General features: G+C 37.3%; 1 protein-coding gene across 1 annotated transcript in view; it reads left to right on the forward strand.

Annotated features, from left to right (window-relative positions):
• The first annotated feature begins 1,311 nt into the window (after window positions 1–1,311).
• Window positions 1,312–14,841, forward strand: part of FRK (fyn related Src family tyrosine kinase) — a 58,256-nt gene continuing 44,726 nt past the window's right edge. The window contains exon 1 of the mRNA XM_068677664.1: window positions 1,312–2,212. Coding sequence (XP_068533765.1) covers window positions 1,782–2,212 — 431 coding nt within the window. The 5' untranslated portion in view covers window positions 1,312–1,781. The remainder of the gene's footprint in view (window positions 2,213–14,841) is intronic.

Here is a 14,841-nt window from a genome sequence, read left to right on the forward strand (position 1 = left end):
AATACTTGCTGTGGGGAAAAATCATCTCCTGTCATACTTCATAATTAAATATGATTTTCATAATCTGCAAAACTAATATGCCTTTTTTTTTTTTTTTTTTCTCATCAGGACCAAACAGTTCACTACAGATTATTAGGTATAGTGATCACTTAATGTGTATGGTCCTTTCTTCTTCTTTCAGTTTCCTTTGCACCATTACAGAAGAGGAGTGAGAAAGCAGTTCCCCATCCCTCTTCAGTGGAGATGCACCTGATAAGCTTTCAGTGGAGACTTTCGGTCATCCAGCAGTCCCCACTGCATCGCTCAGCTTCTGCCTATGCCACGGGTCTCATCATTAAAAGGATGGGCTGAGAAACATAGTGAAAAAAAGTGGTTTTGGTTTGTGTGTTTATTATTATTAATAATATATACATATATTCAAAGCAACAGAAATCAGGAACTCTAAATGGAGCTGGTACACATGTGAATAGTTTAAGAGGATATCATTTATTCCTGACACCCCTTCACCTCCCCAAAAAATAATTATTAATGGGAGTAAGTTTCTTTATCACCTGGAAGTTTTGTGCTCATGAGTGGGTTTTGTTTAACCTCTTATCTGTAACAGCTTGTCTGTTACTGAAATGCCACTGTGTGGTACAGCTTGGCTATCTCCTGGGCTTCCTGCTCCTGCTCAGCATTACGTGTCACTGAGGCTGGTGATTTCCAGCTGTTATAAAGCTGGGGCTTCACTGCTGGGATGTGGCAGACAGCTCCCCAGGCTGCTTTGCCACAACAGTAGCCAGACTCCTATGCTCTGTCTGCATGCTAGTTTATGGGAGCTTTGGAAAAGGGAACATACTGGCTAGATTAGTTTCCACTGACTTGCTCTCTGGCTGAAGAAAAAAAAAAAAAAAAGCCATTAATTTTATACTTTGTTGTTATAATTAACCAACAACCTAGAGCAATTCCTTGGCTAGCGACTTAGTGACTTTATTTCCTTAAAATGCAGAATAAGGATTGAAGTTTTATTATTATTATTATTATTATTATTATTATTATTATTATTATTTCTTCTTTTTCCTTTCTTATAAGAAGGGAAAAAAAAAAAAAAAAAGAAAGGTGGGTGTGTAAGTGTGCAGAAGCAGCAGGTGTGCTCCAGGGGAGGGCGTCCTCTGGCCTGCTGGCCTTGAGCAGACAGAGGCTTCCCTTATGAACAGAAACCAATGCAGACCAGGAAATAAAAAGAAATAATCAAGCTGTTTACGTCGGAGGCTGAGGAAACAGGCAGGTCAGCTCGGTTAATCATTGCCAAGATACATTTTACCGAAGTTCACTGCTGATCATATGACAGTTTGAGATGAGAAAACCCCACCGTGAGCTATAAGAACTGAGAATACTAACCCTGCTCTGGATTAGGTTTTCTGAATTATTTTATTTTTATGTTTTTGCTATTGGGGAGGAGGATTCACTTTCTCCTGTTGTCCCAAGAGTTTATCCCAGAGGCAGTTTGTGTGCTGCTTTCCTGTTCCGATGAGGAAGTGAAAAATTCCCTCCACATCTGCTCTCGCGCTTGGATACTCAGTTTTTACTCCTGAATCAGGAGCTGCCTGGAATGAACTCTCAGTGGGGCTCAGAGAAGAGCTTCCAGCTGTGCCAAGAGCTGTTTGATTTTGTGTCAAAGGAGGAAGAAGGAAAGAAATCCTGCAAAGCTCTGAAATACTGATGGGGCAAAAGTTGGTCTGACATTGCAACTGAAAAAAGCGAAAGAAGAGACGAAGCAGAGCAAGGCACAAGGAAACAGGATGGGAAACATCTGTCAGAAGTACTGCACCTGTTTGAAGCCCTATATCCCTTGCTTATTCTCAGTGAAGGAACATGAAAAGGAAGACAAAATTGGCCAAACTTTTCCCAACCATGCTGTGATATTCACTGACAACCAGAGAAATGAGGAAGCCAAAGAGAGTGAGAAAAAAAGCAAGCCCTTACCTCCGCTGCCTGGCCAGCATCTGGTGAACATTTGCAACTTTGTGGCACTCTTCAGCTATGAGGCTCGTACAGAGGAGGACTTGAGCTTTCAAGCTGGGGAAAAGCTTGAAGTGCTGGATGCATCCCACGAGGGCTGGTGGTATGCTAGGCTCCTCCTGCCACCAGGGTCAGTCCCTCCAGGCCGCAAGCTCCAGGGCTACATCCCTGCCAACTACATAGCTGCTGACCAGAGCATCGAAGCTGAGCCGTGAGTAGCCATGAAATGCGTGCCATGGTTCTTTTTCTGTTGGGCTAAGTGGGTTTGAAGCAGGCAGTTGTGGCATTGCTTCCCAGTAAGTAGTAACCTGCAACAGTGCACCTCCAGTGGTGCTACCAGCAATACTGCTAGTCAGTGTATGTGAGGAAAAGGTGAAAGAAAATCAGTTATGAAAGGCAGAGTGTTGAGGGTTCTGTAGTGGTTTAAATCATTTCCATCTCTGACATACCCCCATGATCTGCTGAAAAAGTACCTGGCAATATCAGGCTGGTTATCACCGTGATGGTTCATTATTGTTGTTCATCTAACAATTATTGTGAGTCAGATGCTTTCCAGATTGTAAGAAGGTATCACTCCCACCCCAAATAGCCTTTAGCCTAACCAGTTGTGGAGTTGTCAATTAGAGTCCAGGAAGCTACCTTTACACTTTCAAATCTTGTTACAGATGATGGGCGAGTCTCTAACAGATAAGATTTATTGTGTTTTTTTTTTTTTCTATTTATATTTTTTTCTCCTCTGTAAGCAAATCACTACTCAGTAAAAATTTAACTAAAGTACTGCAAAAGACAAAGGTGTGGATATAGCAAAGGAACAGGCTGAATTTCTTAGTTTCACAGAGTTTAACTATGCAGGTCATGTTCTTCTGCCCCTTCAAAACATGTCTGATCTTGTTTGCCATTCAGAACTGGAGCAGACATCACATGGAATCAGTTACTCGTATCCCTAGTGAGGATGATTAAGGTCTGTGTCAGGCCAGGATGCAGAGTTACTTTTGTGTGCTTCAATCATAGGTAACATCTTCTGCTGAAATAACACTGACTGCTGTGCCTGAAGTGTGTCTTGGCAAAAATTATCAGTGTGGAAAGAGACAGCAGAAATGGTGTTAGTCTCTGAATTCATTTTGATTTTAAAGGAATGATATTGCAACTTTGCAGTTAAATCTCATCTGGACCTGAAACATCTCCAATCTGATCTGCCCACCATACTGCCCAGGGCTAAGAACACCGGCTCGGATATGGTTATGAGGATTTTATCAGCTGTAAGATGTGTAACATAGGGCAACTATGAGATTCCTCTCTAACCTGAAGACTTTAATTTCCAGAATCTGACCAGCTGTTGCTATTTCTGTGTTAAGGCAAACAACATTTTCAATGGTTATGTTCAAAAGAATTCTTCCAATTGCAGAAATTAATCTGCAGGGAAAACATTTTCTGAACACAAGAGGTGGTAGACTCTAATTCAACTCATCTTAGCCTTTGCTCTCTTTCAAGAAGTAGTCTTATTACAAGTCTTCTAAGATTGCTGCTTGCTATTAATACTTTGCAAGTAATTTTTCTCAGTTACAAAATCAAGTCTCAGCTCTTAAGCTTCCTCGTATCATTGTATATATTCAGCATCAGTTGTGTAGTTAACTTTGATAAAGTGCATTTCAACATAACAGTTTTTTTTTTCTTGTAATAGAATGAAATTTATTTCTTTATACTCTTTTTTTTTTTTTTTTAATTAATTTCTTCCTCTATTAATCATGACTATTTTTTTATTTTTGGCAAAAGTTTTGTTTAAGTTCTTTTTATTTTCACCAGATTTGTAGAACAGTGGACATAGAGAGCTATTAAAGCTCTAAGATGAAGTCATTCCTCCAAAATGTTTGACATTTGATTTAATAATTTAAACTTAATTTGATACCAAAACATTTCTGGATAAATATGTCATTTTTTCTCAAATTTCCTTCTAAGTCCATTGGCCTTGGTGACATTCAATGAAAAAAAGTACAAATCTGCTTATTGTCAGATCACACAGAGACACTTTTCTACAGTCATAAAAGAACTCAGGTTGGAAAAGGCCTCAGAAGGACATTTGAACCAGTTGCCCCAACTCAAGGCAAAAATAAAGTTTGACCAGTCTGCTTAGGGCTATTTACAGTCAAGCTTTTCAATCTGATGGTGATGATTTTTCCTCTTGTATCTGGTTGGAATATTTCTTGCTATAATTTCCTCCAAGACTTCCATTTCACCCACGCTATGTATTTCACACCTTTATTATCCTACTGAAACAATGAAAGCAGCAGTAGTGATGGTGTTTTAAAGAGATAACACTTGCTTTCCCTAAAGTAAAAGGAGGAACTTGAAAAAGTTATTATATTTTCTCTTTAATTAAAAGTCAATGTTTTAATCACATTCTCTGCCTGAAATTTAAATTTAACTTCTTTCATCTTTCCATTTTGATTTTAATTAGCTTTCTCATTTGGTGTTGGACAATTGCTTACGGCCATAACATACGTATCTGTAGAAATTGGAAAAGTTTTTATTGTATCCTTCCATCTTTTTACCAGTTCTTCATGTTTCCAGCACAGAACTGATAAACAATGGAAGACTTGTAATCCATGTCACATATAAATGTACATTCTCTAGCACCATCTAGCTTCTGTATGTCTGCAGAGAGAATGGATGTTTTAGCTTATTTCTAGAAAGTATTTTGAACTTACTACATCAAGACAAACTGGCAAACCTGTTCCAGGAAGCGGATTTCATGATTATGCAAATGCCTGGATCACTGTCTCATGCACGTATAGGAATTTGTGAAAGTAATGATTTTTTTTTTTCTTTCTGTTTTTGAGCCTTGAATTTGTAAACTAATATCTGTAAGAAAGCTAAGCAAAGACACTCATTGACAGACAATAACAAGCATTCATTTAGTGGTTTGTCTTCATCACACCTAGAGCTCAAGAAGGGGAAGTCCTTAAAAGGCCTTTAGCATCTGAAACTGGCTTAAAAGGTTCTTTAAAAAGCAATATTATAATGTTTCCAATCTTCAATTCATCACACGAGTCTTAGTAAGACTTGGAAATAAAACAAACTGGCCATATTCTTTAACAGCTGATTTCAGCATGGTTGTAAATAAACTTTCAAAAAAAAAAAAACAACATTGATTCTCAATGCCTGCATGGTAACCCCATAAATTCACTTAAATAAAGGGATATAAGGACATGAAATATTCTATAAATTATGTAATATCTTAGAGAAGACAGGGTCACTATGGAAGTTTAGCCAATATAGGCCTGAAAGCTGCATGCAGAACTGTTGAATTTTGTTTGCTAATCATTTCAGTTTTGCCTGTAGCCATAAAGACTATTAACAACAATATATATGTAGCCCTTTCTAATCAACATGTGGTCTGTGTTGTAGAGCCAGTTAAGGATTGGTAATTCTGTTGGGTTTTGTGTTGTCCATCCTGGCTTGAGATAATGCTGGATGATTATTTATTCCCTGCAAGTGCCACAGCAGACTGTTTTGTCTCTTTGCTGAAGTGTCTGTTTTTTTTTGTTTTTTGTTTTTTTTTTTTTTTTTGTTTTTTGTTTTTTTGTTTTTTTGTTTTTTTTTTTTTTTAAGGGAGAAAGGCTTTTTTTTTGAAATTTTCCTTGGTAAGAAGGAAAATGAAATAAAATAAGACAGAAAAGTGAGGAACTTTGCTGTCTTGTCCTCTTTTAAATAAGCTTTCCTTCCTGGAGGTTTCTTGGACTCCATATAGTATAACTGAGGTAGTGCTGGTAAGATAGATTAATAACTGAAAGGGAAGAAAGGAAATACAGTATCTTCAGCCTTTAAAAAAAAAAAAAGTTTGATAGTGCTTATAACAAAGAGAATTTTCATGTATTCTTGGCTATCAGAACATTCAAGCAGAAGTGATAAAAATGAGATTTCCTTACTGTGTTGCTTTCCTCTCATTACTGATTTTTTTTTCTAACACCTGCAGTACTCCTTACATGGTCTGAAAAAAAAGGCAGATTCAGGCTTTGCTGATGATAAATTAGCATCTATAAGAATGCTTAGCTCTTTTCTTCTTTTTATATCATAGATAGCAGGCAAAATAATAATACAAACTTATTTTTCATTTTTAAGCAAGTTTGAGTGAGGTCACATCTGGTGCATCCAATGATGGGAATGGGAATGCTTTTTCTTTTTCCTTGGGTCTAGGCACATAGAGTTTAGCACAAGGGAAGTGAAAAATGCAGCTGGAGACACAGTCATATGATTTGTCTTGCATTTTTAGCAGAGCATGATCAGAAAGAACAATCTGACTAACACCAAAATAAGAATATATATATTTCCTCGGCAAGGAGTGTGACCTTACATTCTCTGTGCTTGCTCTGTGCCTGCTATTCTGTGCTATAAACAGGAACCATAGTAACACATTCAGCTGCCCTTACTTTATTATTGCCACTTGTTTTAACTAAACAAGAAAGCGACATAGTGCAAATTGTTATGGACAACAAATATGGCCCAGCTGGACAGTAAATTTTAATGAAGCAAAAATAATGATTAAAAAAGAAAACAAAACTGTTGGAGTGACATGAATTATTTTCTAGAGGAAATGTAGAGTGTACGTAGAGGGGGCTCTCATCTACCATCCTGATGGACCTGTTGGCTGTTCATCGATGGTCAAGTTCATTTCATATGCTCCTCCCAACATTATTGACACTACTGCTGTATTGAGGGAAGTAATTCCACACAAACTCCTAGCTGATTAGGACAAACAAGAGCACTGCAATTACTTGTAACATTTACTAGTTTCAGAAACATTCTTTATTTCAGAGAGATTTCTGGGGTAGGTGTTTCCCAGCTGCTGGAAACCAAGCCCTAATCAACAAAACCTCACCAGTCAATTCCATAATGAGCTTTCTATACAACTCTTTGAAAGCAGAAGTGATTTGCAGATTATTGTTGTCAGTCTCCATAGTTCATTCCTTTCTGTGGCCTGACTCAGTTTTAACTATTTCATGTATTGACTGAATCTGAGTCACTCTACACGAGTAAGAAATTGTTCACTGTGCCAACCTGTTTCAGACTGTCTGAACATTCAGGCTTATGGGGTTCCTTTTGTTCATGTGGGTCATTTTGCAAAGTGGTATTTAGAGCCACAATGGCTAGCAGCTCTTTCAAAGGTGAAACCTTAAATTCTTCTGAATACCTCAGAAATCTGAATGTGATCCTCTGTGGTTTCAGCGCTCTCCCACTCTCGTAATTCCTTTCTGTATTACAGTACAAACTCTTGAGGACACCACCAGAACCAGCAGTAATCCTTGTAATGAAATGGGTTTGTAATATCTGTTCATTAGCTAGCATGGCTGGTTTATATTTCTCATGTTCCTGGAACCTGTTGCGTTACATATGAAAGCTATTTTTAACCAATTTTGGTAGAAAGGGATTATTTATTGCCAATATATATATTTATCGTAAATCACTGAAAAGGCAGTATATGAACTTATAACTGAAAGAGATGGATGATTTTTTATATACTTTATGTATGTACCTGAATATACTTAATGCATGAACTTTTGTGTATGCACACATACGGACAGTTTATAAGCCTGATACTTTTAAGACCATGTAAAATAGCTGGGTGATACAGGGTGTGTACTGCAAAGCCAGATCATGCGTTTGATCACATTTTTTCACCCTCTGTTTATGGCATCTGAAGTACCTAGCCAGACTTTTGAATTGCCATGAGTGTTTGTGAATGCCTTTCTTGAATTTAAATTATTGAATGCTAAAACAAGACCCTAAATTTACTTAATTAACTTCATTAGTCTTGTCTCAACGTTGTCATGCTATCTTCAAGCAAATCCCAAACATTTTCTTCAGCTCTGCTCATTTCTTAAATATACAGTGATAAAGTGAAGGAGATGGGTTACAGAACTATGTAAAATGTCAGGCTTTATCAAGTGCCAGCAGTATTTACACGTCCATGTATAATCCAGAAAATGTGTATCACTGCTCAGAAACATGAAAGGAATTCTGGCATCACAGATGAGCAATTTATGCAAACTTGTCTAGTTTAGGTCACCTGGCAATGTGGTTTTCTAGATATATAACATTACTTATTCAAACTCTGAATAATGAAGAAATTCTTTCCTTTCTCTACTTTACATGGAATCAGTGTGTAAGTTATATATGGTAATTACTATGCAGTAGTTTCCATTACCACGTTGTGAAATATTTGACAATGAATGATGTCACAACCAGAAACAATATCTTTAAAGACTGAAAACATGGGCAGTTAGATTTTTTTTTCTTTTTTTAAATGGCATCATGAAACCAAAATGGCCTTTACGGCACATCATTGAAAAACAAAGACAACATTCTGGTCAGAATACCTTAACGGTCCTGTCTCATGATTTTTCTTCAGACTCAATAGAAGTAAGGATTGTGTGTGTTAACCTAGATTAGTTGTTTGTGAGTGATGTTGGCGAAAACATTGGCCAGGTATTGTACAATAGTTACTATTTCTGCAATAGCTGTCTTTAACAGTTCTCTGCATAGCACAATGCAGACCCGTGCAGAGCTCAGTCATCTCTGAACAGGTTTAGAGGAGAAGAATAGTAACCAGCAGCTCAGCCAGGCTAAGAAGTCCTAAAGTTGTGCTGGATTTAAACAAACTAGGTCAGGTATCTCTGTGAAGAATTATTCTGTAGCAAGTGAAATGCACAGCTGGGTATAGAAGACTTTGAGGCTTTTTCTTGTGTGTGTAGTACCATAACTGTAATGAAAAGATTAAGTCACAAAACATACAAAATACCCTACGAGGTCAAACCAATGGCCCTTCTAGCCCAGTTACTCTGTTTCAGAAAGGATTTTATGAAAAGTGCACAGGCCTATCCACTTTCTGTGATCTGTTCCCTTTGTACTTCACCAGAGATTGGAACTGTTGTATAAGCAATGTTAGAGGGTACATCACTGCCATGTCTAATTACAGAGCTATTGTCAAGTCTATTTAGCAAAAGCATAGGTGTTGACGCTGCACAATTCTTTATTTCTGTTTGGAGACAAAGAGTAAGCTATAGAAAAAAGAAAAAAAAAAGAAAAGAAAAGAAGCAAAACCCCAAAACCAATCAACCAAACAAAAACCCCTCCTCATCTCTGCAGAAAGTTTTAGATTCCTAAACAAGGGTTTGGCTTTTTTATTTTTTATTTTATATTTTATATTTTTTATTTTATTTTATTTTATTATTTTATTTTTTTATTTTTTCTTCCAATTGTTGATTGTTCAGTCAGGAGTGACTGAAAAAAAAAATAGATCAAAAAACACCAAGCCACACTCAAAATTAAATTATTTAGGCACAAAAAGAAATAGCAGTGTTGTCACAGTCCCTGTGAGATTCACCCACCTATTTCTTTACAGGCCATGCTTTCCTGTTTCCATCTGTCATAATGCCCAAGTCAACCTGGGTTGCAAATGTGTTATTTAACTGTGAGCAATTTACTGACAAATTTATTTCACATCCTACTGAAGGTGCAGAAGTAAGAATGTATCCTGTTATTATCTTATAGATAGTATCTTCTAACAAAATCCTTTAGCAGTGGTGTTTCTTGCAAATGTTATAATAAAGATACAGCCTTCCCATAGCCTAAGTTAGACAATACACAATTTACCTCTCAATTTTATTTAAAACAGATTAGTAAAAGATATGATTGCTTATGTTTCATATATTTTCCCATAATAAAATATTTTGTTCCTTTTCAAGTCTCATGGGTGGCATCCCTGTCCATGGTGGGGGGGGAACTAGATGATCTTCAAGGTCCCTTCCAACCCAAACCATTCTGTGATTCATTCAAGGATTTATTCTATGATTCCAAGTCATGCAAGCAAAATAAAAATAGCAAAGAAATAATATAATGTTTTAGGTCATATTTTAAAAAGACAAAATATTATCACATATTTACTGCTACATGTAAGAGATAAAATAGTATTCAGTGTTTTCCAAATAGCATTATATGGAACATATTTGAAGGCACTTATTGCATTAGAACTCAAAAAATAAGTGATTAAAATCCTTAGTTAAGAAGCTAACGATGTCATTCAGGTTTGCACCTCAAAACTGCATTAGGAAAGCCATAAAAGAAATGAGAAATTAGAATGGAAATTGATATCTTTGCAATTTTCAGTCTCCAAACATGCTTAGAATTTATCTGGAAATAATTTTTCAGAAGATCATACAAAATATTGATCATGAACCAATAGCTTTTATTTATCACTTAAACTAGATAAAAATACATTCCATTTATCCATGCTGGTATGCTAATCTTAATAAAAACTGGAAAAAGAGAGCAGTGAATTAAATAAGGGATGGTTTCAGATGGGATTGCGCTAGTTGATATTTTCATTATTTCTTCACAGATTACTCTATAATCTCTTATGTTGTAGGTTTATCTGCAATAAAGTTCATAAGCATTTTGCCTTATCTTTCTCTCATTAAAGCAGATATATTGCTAGTATCCTGAAAAATAAATATATTTTTTTCTTTATTTGTAACACAAACAATTTTGTGGCACACCTTTTCAAAATGGACCACACAAGAAGAGGAAAAAAAATCTGAATCTTACATCTGGTAATTAGTATATACCGAGTTTCAGAACTGATGAGAACTCACAAAACTCATTCTTCGTTTTGAAACTACTGGTCATTTGAGTTAGTGGAAGCCTCTCTGAAGGTATGCAGAAGTGTCTCTGCTCCTCTAAGGGTATCTGATCAAAGGAGCCATAAAGAACACACAGATACAAGTCTGACTCACACCTGATAAAGGAGGTGGTGATGACAAATCTCGTCAGCAGCAATGATTGATAAGGGTATATAGCATGCGGGAATGCTTTTTTTTTTTTTTTTTTTTTTTTTTTTTTTTCCGTAAGATTATTTGACTGAGCACCTTGCCAAATTGGGATGACAAGGAAATGGAGAGAGACAACAACAACATAAAAAAATGACCAATTCATATTAACTACAACTCAAACAGAAACAAACCTAGTAAGTCACACCAATTGATGGGCTATATAGAAACTGGGGGCAAACTGAGACTTTGCAGTTGTTAAGGTGAAAACCTGGGGTCCAGGAGGCTGTTGAAGGCAGCACCTTGTCTGTGGCCACCTGTGTGGCTGGCCATGTCTGTGTCCTCTGCATATGTCCATGCCCCTTGTGTGTGTATGTGTCTGGGATATGTGCTCAACTTTGCTACTGGTTGAACCTCCAAATGGGAAAGCAGCAGGTGCATTCACGGACTAGTGCTGAGGGAGGAGGAAGTCATCCCTAACTTCCCTAGCAGCCTCCTTTACCCTTACTCCAAAAAAGAGAGCCTTGACTATATTCCTGTTATTTTATACTTTTCCCAAACTCCAACAGATTTACAAGAGTTTAGAAGTGTGTATGTATTCTCAGTCTCTAACACAGATGAATCAGTTAGATTTTCTACCTCTCTGACACGGTGCTGTGATCTCTTACAAAATAAGCTGTATGTGTGGGTCTTGTGATGATAATGCACATAGATTTTCACAAATGGGCTAGCCTTACTTCTAGAAGTCAGAAGTGTCTTTAGTGTGTCACCCTTCCCATCTGTCATACTGAAAAGGTTACCCTAAAATCTGGGAGACTGCTTTGTTAAGACATTTGTGACCATGTGAAAGAGACAGTACTCTAGGGTAATGTTTTTAAAGTAAAAGAGAATATATTTAGGTTAGATGTAAGGAAGAAATTCTTTACTGTGAAGTTAGATGCTGGAACAGGTTGTTCAGAGACGTTGTGGATGCCCCCTCCCTCAATGTAATCAAGGTCTGGTTGGATGGGACTTTGAGCAACTTGGTCTAGTGGAAGGTGACCAGGATGACTAGGAAACAGATGATCTTTAAAGTCCCTTCTAACCGAAAGCATTCGGTGATTTTCTTTCCCTTGGCTTGTGGTCATCTTAGGGTTCCAGACAGCACAATCTTTTTCTGATTACCTCTGGAGACTGAGTGAGACAGTGGAGGTCGTTCTCCAGTGAAAAGTGACCTGAGAGAGGGCACAAGTCTGCTCAGACAAGTCTGCTTCCGGCAATAGGCTGAGGAAGTATGTGCCTGTGCCAAGAGAGCTCTGCCCAAAAAGAAGTGGAAAGATTTTAAACATCCTGTACAGCCATGTGGGGCTTTTTGTTCCTGAGGGCTTCTGTTATTACTTCTGAGCAGAAGTGAATTCCATTGTAAGAGAAGAAAATAATTTTTCAGGAATGATTTTCTCAAGAAAATCAATTCAGTGCTTTTGGAAGCTGTAATGGTTTAAGTGAACATATGACTGAAAAAAATCTTGTACTTCTGAGTTTCCCTTAATGTTAAATCAATTGATGTTAGAAGTGCTCTTTGTACCATGTTAACGTTAAGGCTACCTCAAGGTTTCAGTTTTGTTCACCAGATGTTATGAATAGTAGAGCTCTTGTTACTTTTACAGTACATTTTAACAGTAGATCAGTACTTTTGTTCAGGTGTATGTTAACAAATGTGTAAAGATACTAACATTGATGCAAGATATTACAATACTCTTGAGAACTCTGTGCAGCCGAAATAGGGCCTGAGGAACACATTTTATTTTATTTATTATTATTATTATTATTATTATTATTATTATTTTTATTTTTATTTTTATTTTTATTTTTATTTTTATTTTTATTAGGGTAATTGTATGGATATATTTCACAACAAAAGGCCCAAAGCACTTCCCATTAAAACTGATGATAGCCTTTCATTTACTAGAAGACAAGTATTTTCAAACAAGTTTTAAATGCAATGAAGTCTTTACCCAGGTACAAAACCACTATTGGGAACAAACTGATACACTAATTGACTTTAGCCACTTAAATTGAAGAAATACCAGTGATTTACATAATTAAAACACAGCAAAAAAAAAGTAATATATCACTTCCATCTCCAATTTATTTTCACATATAAAAGCACTTCAGAGAAGATTAGATGCGGATGAACAATATTCTGAAGAATGTGTGGAACTGTTGAAATGAATTACTCAATAGTGAATCATCTCTGGATGAGATTTATTTACGGAGATTAACTCAAATTCATTCTATCAGGCTGTGATTTGATTGCTATTTTATTATCTTTTGTTCCTATTGTACAATGAAGCTAGAATTGGGTGAGCTATGGCCTTGCGATACTATCCCTACAGGAGAAATCCCAGTCGCTTCCCAGCCATCATCGACCCAAAGATGTGATGGTTTGTTGTCTTGAAGGCTCTGTCTCAGAGCCACCACGTTTGTTTTTAATGCAGCTGCGTCTTTCCCCAGGTGGCACCTTTCCCAGTGGAAACCTTGGGGAAAAAGGGGCAGCACTATTATCATGAAGGGTGTGAGTGTGGTGGTATTCACTTCAGAAATTTGAATGGACTTGGATGTGGGGCAGAGCAGATGCATGACCTCTCCCCTCCCTGGTCAGCCTGCATTTGGGGGAGGTCACCTGAGTGTGTCATTCACCTGAGCACACTGGCCCTGGTGAGGCATGCCAAGGGCTGGGGAGAGAAGCTGCTGTGCAAAGCTGCATGCCCCAGCCAGAAGAACGCCTGTAGGTATATAACTAACTAATAGGGTTCACCACAGAGCCTTTGGCAGGGTTGCTGGGGTCCATCAACTATGGAAATGCAGGGAAACCTGGAGCACATGCCTGATCCACAGACTTTGAAATATATTCTGTATCCCTCCCTTTTTTGCTACCCTGAGAAAGAATCTGCCTTTCCTGTGGGCTCCCCCATGTGAGGCATGAGTACCATGCTCCAGGCTGTTTTGGTTTGCTCCCTACGTCAGTCTCAGGGCAAATTCAACAATGCGTTTTCAGCACAATCAACTGTTATTATCAAGAAGTGAAAAATCAACATAGTACTATGCATAATCTCTTTTAACAGAATCACATGGAAATGCAGTTATGCCCTATTGCAGTACTTACTGAAAAGGTGTAAACCCAATGTGTCATGGACTCTTGTATATTAATGCCTGACTAATCTTTTTATTTATGTTTACAATACAATAAATTTGTTCTGTACTGTAAGAGGAAATGCCAATCTCTGTGGTGGATTTTACCACACTCACTGTTGAACATTACCTTTTCCAAACAATCCCACGCAGTGTCTTACTGTAAAAGTCCCTAATGCTCTGACAGGCCTTTTCTTTAGGGCATAGCTTATTATTTCCAACAAAAACAGTGGAGTAACACAAAACAAAGATATTTCTTAGACCACAACAGATTTCAGGGGCCCAGGTTCCTTCTTTAATACACATCTGCTGCCCTTCTCTCACACGAACAAATAATATTCTCCTGCAGCTTCTTCAGCTGGGCTCGCCAGTCATTTGTTAGTGTAACCTGGGGACCCTTTCGGGTCTCAGGCATACATGAGATCAATCTGTCTGGGTAGGTGGGTGTTTCACGTGTTTAATAGGGCTATGTTGTGGTCAATGGGCTCATATAAGGTAAGCTATTGTTCAATGTTACAGTCAGGTTTTCAGCAGGTAATTAAAACAATTTTTATTTTTTATTTTTATTTTTTATTTTTTGGAAAGGTACTATACAACGTAACTGTGGTGAATCTGGTCCTTGAATCTTGAAGTATAAAACTTTTTTGTGTCCATAACTTGCAATTTCCTATCTCACTAAAAATAAATAGTAGCAAAATTTCTGCCCACTTTTGATGGTAGCTCATGTACTTTCAGTTCCAAAAGGATTGCCTGGGTTGTAACCATGTTACACTATCCAAATTATGTTGAGTAAGCATCTATGCATGGTGTGTGTTCCAGCAAAATAGTGATTATGGTATGTTACAGA

This window comes from Anas acuta, chromosome 3 (assembly GCF_963932015.1).
Source record: "Anas acuta chromosome 3, bAnaAcu1.1, whole genome shotgun sequence".
NCBI classification, from domain to species: Eukaryota; Metazoa; Chordata; class Aves; order Anseriformes; family Anatidae; genus Anas; species Anas acuta.